At 39.0% G+C, this 6,000-nt stretch overlaps 1 protein-coding gene across 1 annotated transcript in view; it reads left to right on the forward strand.

The window, feature by feature from the left end:
• Nucleotides 1-5,764, forward strand: part of LOC119859925 — a 45,060-nt gene extending 39,296 nt beyond the window's left edge. Inside the window, exons 17-21 of the mRNA XM_043490769.1 lie at nt 656-819; nt 1,184-1,296; nt 2,146-2,267; nt 3,466-3,684; nt 5,595-5,764. Coding sequence (XP_043346704.1) covers nt 656-819; nt 1,184-1,296; nt 2,146-2,267; nt 3,466-3,684; nt 5,595-5,764 — 788 coding nt within the window. The remainder of the gene's footprint in view (nt 1-655; nt 820-1,183; nt 1,297-2,145; nt 2,268-3,465; nt 3,685-5,594) is intronic.
• The last annotated feature ends 236 nt before the right edge of the window (nt 5,765-6,000 follow it).

Raw genomic sequence — 6,000 nt, forward strand, 5'->3', positions numbered from 1 at the left:
GTTCATGTTCCACTACATGCATCTGACGAAGTGATTATTCACCTACAAAAGCTCATGCTCCAATATATCAGGTAGTCTATAAGGTGCCACAAAGCTCTTTGCCAATTGTTCATGTGGCTCTCTGGTCTACTCTCTGTCCGTGCACTGCAAACAGCTTAATTAAAGCCTCTTCAGGTAGCTGAAAGAGAAGTATCTTGTTAGACCTATTGATGAGGATCCAGGAAAACTTACTGTATCACATCCAATTTTTTTAAAAAATCATGCAAGCTCGGGAGGCTGAGGAACATATGCATTTTCCCTCATGCCTTCTAAATTTTCAAAGTGGTTCCCAGGGATCTCATAGTGCAGCACCTGTTAAATTCAAAGGGAGTTGTGCAGAGGATGAATTATTCACACACACATCCTCTTCACCATGCGAAATGCCAGTGCAAGGCCTATACATCACCTAACTCACATCACTGTAATAGCGGATAAGTAGGACATGAATGGTGCATAGCCCTTCTGCCAGCCTTCTTTGCAGAGAGGAATTTACCCTCAGAATGAATTGTTGGCAGTTTTGTGAACGCAAAGAATGTGACTATTTTAAGGGTAAATGCCCGTCATGTTGTTTTTGACGTAACAGAGATCAATGCTGTGGCTTTGTTTTTTTTTAAAGCCACAGTCAGTCTACAATGTCCAGATGAGGCTGGATGGCGCTACTGGAACAGGTACTGTTACTATATCTCACACGCTAAAACGAAACCGTGGAAGGATGCCAATTCCACCTGTAGTCGATACAGAGGTGCTGAACTGGTTTGGTTTGAAAGCCAGGAAGAACTGGTACAGTTACTAATGTCACCGCTTTTCTTCTCTTAATGGGTTTTTGGCATAGGGTGACAGAACTTCGGGAAGGGTGACACCGCTCAGGTGTTATGGCACGTGCTGAACATCTGGAAGTTCCATTGATGTTTATGTGGAGCCGTAGGCACCACAGGAAGGTTTTTGGATCAGAAGTGTTTGCTGTATCAAGCATCCAAGGAATTGGCTTGATCTCAGGGGACTTTTTCTTTCATGAAATATCAGCAGATTTGGACTCAGATAATATGGTTTTCTTCTCTTTTTAATACTTGTCCTGTTTCATTTTGATAAACAGTAAAACCACGGATACTTTTTCCTTTTTGTTTCTGAAAACTTTTGTATACAGAGTTGGATTAAATCATCTCTGAATGGACCCACATGGACAGGGTTGCAAGATATAAACCAAGATGGCACCTGGGCCTGGGCACATGGAGATAATGCATCTAGTGTATTGGAATGGTCTGTATATCAAGCAATCTATATGTATCAAGCATAGTGTGGTTGTGATCTGAAACCACATCAAAACAATGAGATCCAAAAAAATCAAATTTATTAGCTTAGACATATTAATGTCCAGATATTCAGGTAAGATCCATCTAGTCATTCTACTCTGTGGGGGAAAGTATTCATAGGCTATTTTTATAGACTATTTATATATAAAATATATAGAGAATATACCTGTAATCTATGTAGAGATTATAGTATTCGTAGAATAATTTTACAATACCCTTAGGAAACCAAATTCAGCTCGCTCTCTCACTTCAGCATAAACTGACTTGACTGGAGTAATTCCAGATTTACATTGATTAAGGGCAGACACTGACTCAGGTCTTTATCTAGTGTTTCTCTGATTACACCATTGATGTTAATTCTTTAACCTTTCTTTGTGGCTATTCAGTTGTCTTACTTTATAAAATGTTTCTTCCTCTTTGTTTTTAATTAAAAAAAACCCCTCTCAGTTTATTGGGTTTTCAGCATATTGACGCTTACATGGATATCATGCTCTGTAGTAAAGTAGACTTAATTTTCTGAAATCCAGTTCTAGTTTAAATTGTAGTGACTCCATTGGCTGCGAATAAGAATTCCCCTCTCTTATTGCCATGCTTTTTGTTAATCCCTGGCAGGCACTTACAGACAATCATCACATTAGCTTTTAGTCATATTTCCACCTTGCCCTGGGTTTTTTATACCTTCTATCATTGGCATTGTCCTACCTAGGGTGGTTCCATTTACTGATATTTTTAAGTTAGATGCTTGTTAGCCGCAAAAGTAACAGTCCCCCTGAGTTGTTTTTATTTTCCACAACAGGCTAACTTTCAGAAAGAGAAGCAGTTGGCTGAGATGTGTTGAAATGTCAGTTGGCGAACATATCACTGCAGCAGGCTGTAGGAGAGCCAAGGAATGGGTGTGCAAGAAGCCAGCAGAACCAGGTTTGGAATCTGATTTATATTCACTTACTGTGGGATATTCACCTCATTGCAGGTGGCCAGCATGGAGGATTTCAGTAGGCGTTAAATGGTGCCTAGGTCTTGGGCTGGCTCTCTGCACCTGGGTGAATTTCACCCTTACTGGTGTAAAATTTTGAATAATCAAGATTAGTTTTCCCTGTGAGATTGAAGGCATTTTAATTTCCCAAAGGGCTTTTGTAGCAGCATTGGGCAATGAAAAAGCACTCATTACAACGAAGTATTTCAAAGAATTCTCACTCAAACTCATTCAAGACTGTCCAGTAGTGAACTTTCATTTTGGCATAAAAGGCCATCAAAAGTTTCAGGACACAGTTTTAAAAGTATAGGCTCAGAGGGAGAGATGACGTGTTACATGTGAATATGCATGAATATGGGTGAATACAGATTGTCCTCTGATATTTTGAGACACCTGATGTTACACAGAAAAAATGTTGTTCAAAATACTGTGTGGCGCTTCAGACAAATGACTGCCATTTACTTATATGCTGGCTATGAAGAAATGCAGAGAAGTACCTCTTGTTTCATTGTCAGACTATTTGTAGTAAAAGATTTTTTATTACTGTTCAAATGATCAATTTTGCATCATTTCTGTTGAATTAATCATCTTGCGGCACTCCACTAGTAATGACATAATTTAGCCTTTTCATTAATAACTTAGAAGGTGACTGGAGTAAATGTAGAAATATACAAAGTAATATATGGGTGTATACGCAAATGTATGCATATATTCAGCATAGTTTCCAGCAGCAAGTGTCCATGTAACCGCTATGGAAGTTTTTCAGAGTTGGTGTTAAATTTCTTTTTTAGCTTGTGATTTTGGATACTGTGGATGGAAGCTGTGGAAGCTGAAAAAGAAATTTAACACCAACTCTGAAAAACTTCCATAGCGGTTACATGGACACTAACTGCTGGAAACTATGCTGAATATATACATATGTGTGTGTATACACGAATGTATTACTTTGTATATTTCTACATTTTCTCCAGCCACCTTCTAAGTTATTAATGAAAGGGCTAGGTAATGTCATTACTAGTGGAGTACCACAAGATTAGTGATTAACATACATTATATATACACACACATTAATAATGAGGAGTTAATGTCTTGTACTATAGCACTGTTTTGCTAAATAAATGAAAACCTTTTCCCCCCTTCCAGATCTTGATTTGTTCATAAGCATCTGGGATGCAGTGATGATCTTGCCAACTCCAGCAGCATCAGCTAAATACACTAACCACACATTGGTCAGACAAATCTGTGTAACGCAGAGGTCCAGATGCATTGGCTACGTGTTATGGCAAGACAGTTATTTCCTAATACATGACTCTAAGTTAGTCATCAGTGGATTTGCACAAAGCGCAACATACTTAAAATCAGGTAGTGTCCATTATTTAGAGGTACCTTTTCAGAAGATGTTAGAATGGATACAGAGTATCAATAAACTGTCCCTAATAAATTATAGCTTCCGATAGAGGTTTTCACTATGAAGCTGATGTGGATATTCTGCTCTGTAATAAGTGGATTTAGGTTTCTGGAATCCTATTTTGTCTTAAATTCTAGTGACCCCTAGCTAGAAATTCTAAGCATTTCACATACGTTAGACTTGAGAGGCAATTATTCAGCATTGTTTCCAGCAATTAGTGTCCATGTAACCATTATGGAGGTTTTTCAGGATTTTAATTTCTTTCTAAGCTTGCGATTTTGGATACTATGGACCATCTTGTGAAAAGAAATGCCCAGACTGCTATTGGGACAAGCCATGCACTAGCATATCCGGAAAGTGTGAGGACACTGCAGTTTGTGCTGAGCCAGAGGATGTAGGTGTCTGTAATTTAGGTAAGGCCTTTTTAAAAAAAAAAAAAAAAAAAAAAGTCAGATCTGTCTGAAACTGGAAATTGAAAGTTAAAAATTCCTTCAGCCAAGGAAAAAGTATTTAAAAACAACAAAAGCACCCTCCCCCCCCCAATCACTGTGGTGCAATCCAACAAATGTGCACTGATCTTTCATTTTTATGGCAGATGATTCTTACATGCAGCCAAATAATGTTACCCTGTTTTGTAGCTCTTTGAAATTCTACAGCAAAAGCTCCATCAGTACACAAAAGGCCAGATTCTGTTCTTGCCTTCTCCGGTCTAAATGTCTAGTAACTCCTTTAAAGTCACTAATTAGTCCAGACTGACATTAGTATAACAGAGAATGAAATCTGTATGATTTACTCCCTCTACAAGCCTGTTCACTTCACTGAGATTACGCAGGGCTGCATATAATTTTCTCCTGCAGAGAGGTTTGCAAAACTCAGAAGGGAGATGGCACTTCCCACTTGTGCTGTCTGCAGAATAAAATGTTTATACTGCGCTACATGTGTACTGCAAGAATGGGTCATTAATGTCTCGGGGGGAAAACATTAAAAGTTGAATATGCAAAACCAAAGGGATGCTCTTAAGACTGGTAAACCTGACATAAATATGTGAATTCATAGGCTCCCTCCTTTGTTCTTCCCTGTCTCTGAGACACTTTTTTTTTTATTTGGTGGACAGTTAAGGTGTTGAGATTCACATTCACATACCTGGTCTGCTCATAAGAAATGTTGCTCATTTCAATTTATATACACACACACACACACACACACCCCTCCCATGTACCTTGCCTGCACCTCTGAGTATAGAGTGGAGAGAGGTAGTGTGATGTGAAGTTCTGGGGCCTTGTTGATTTTTAGTTTCGCTTTATAAAGTGTACAGTATTGTTGCCATCCTCTGGAGTGAAATTCACCCCTGTGCAGAGGGCTAGCCCAAGGCAATTGCACCATGAAAGTCCAACCCCTATTCTCAAACTCAGGCATAAGTGAGACTTACCTGGTAGAGTGACTTAGAACTGGCTCTGCACAGGAGTGAATTTTGCCTTTGGGCAGCAGAGAATACCACATTTTCAGCAGGCCTCCAATAAGGCAAAATGTGTTGCCAAATCTATTTGCATACTCACTAAAGTGGCATTTGTATGTGCACCTACTCAGTTTGCACAAGCAAATGGATATTTTTGTGCATAAATATGGAAATAGCTGCCATATGGAGGAAACTAACTGAAAGTGTTCACCGAAGTAGTAAAACATTTATCAGTCCCCCTCTTCATTCTAAAAGTGCTCCTGCCGCAAAATATAAAAAATCTGGTAGAACAGAAACAATTATGTGGTGAGGGGGGCATGAGAAGCTAAATTTCACAGGAAACAACTTTTTAATTGGAAAATGAAAGCTGTTATATTGTATCTTTCTCTTCTCTTTCAATGATGTCAGGCAAGTACAGCTTGAAATGTCCTCTTGGGCTTGGCTGGTGGTACTGGAATGGACATTGTTACTTTATAGAAAGAAATAGAACTCTGAGTTGGATGGAAGCCAGGCTGTTTTGCAGCCATTTTAAAAGAACAAGTCTGGTGCAGCTGGAATCTTTGGCTGAAAAGGTTTGAGGTTATATAGACTACGAATGGTTTGTCTCCTTCTCCCTGACTTTTTTGTTTACATGTTTGTGGTTAGTACAATGGGGTCTAACTGGAATTTAATCATAGAATTTAATACTTGAGAGGTCATTTGGTCCAGCCCCGCTGAGACAGGGCCAAGTATACATACACCATCCCTGACAAGCGTTTGTCTTAATTCGTCCTTAAAAATCTCCAGTGATAGGCTTCCACAACTTCCCTGGGAA

The sequence above is a fragment of the Dermochelys coriacea genome, chromosome 8 (assembly GCF_009764565.3).
Source record: "Dermochelys coriacea isolate rDerCor1 chromosome 8, rDerCor1.pri.v4, whole genome shotgun sequence".
Lineage (NCBI taxonomy): Eukaryota > Metazoa > Chordata > Testudines > Dermochelyidae > Dermochelys > Dermochelys coriacea.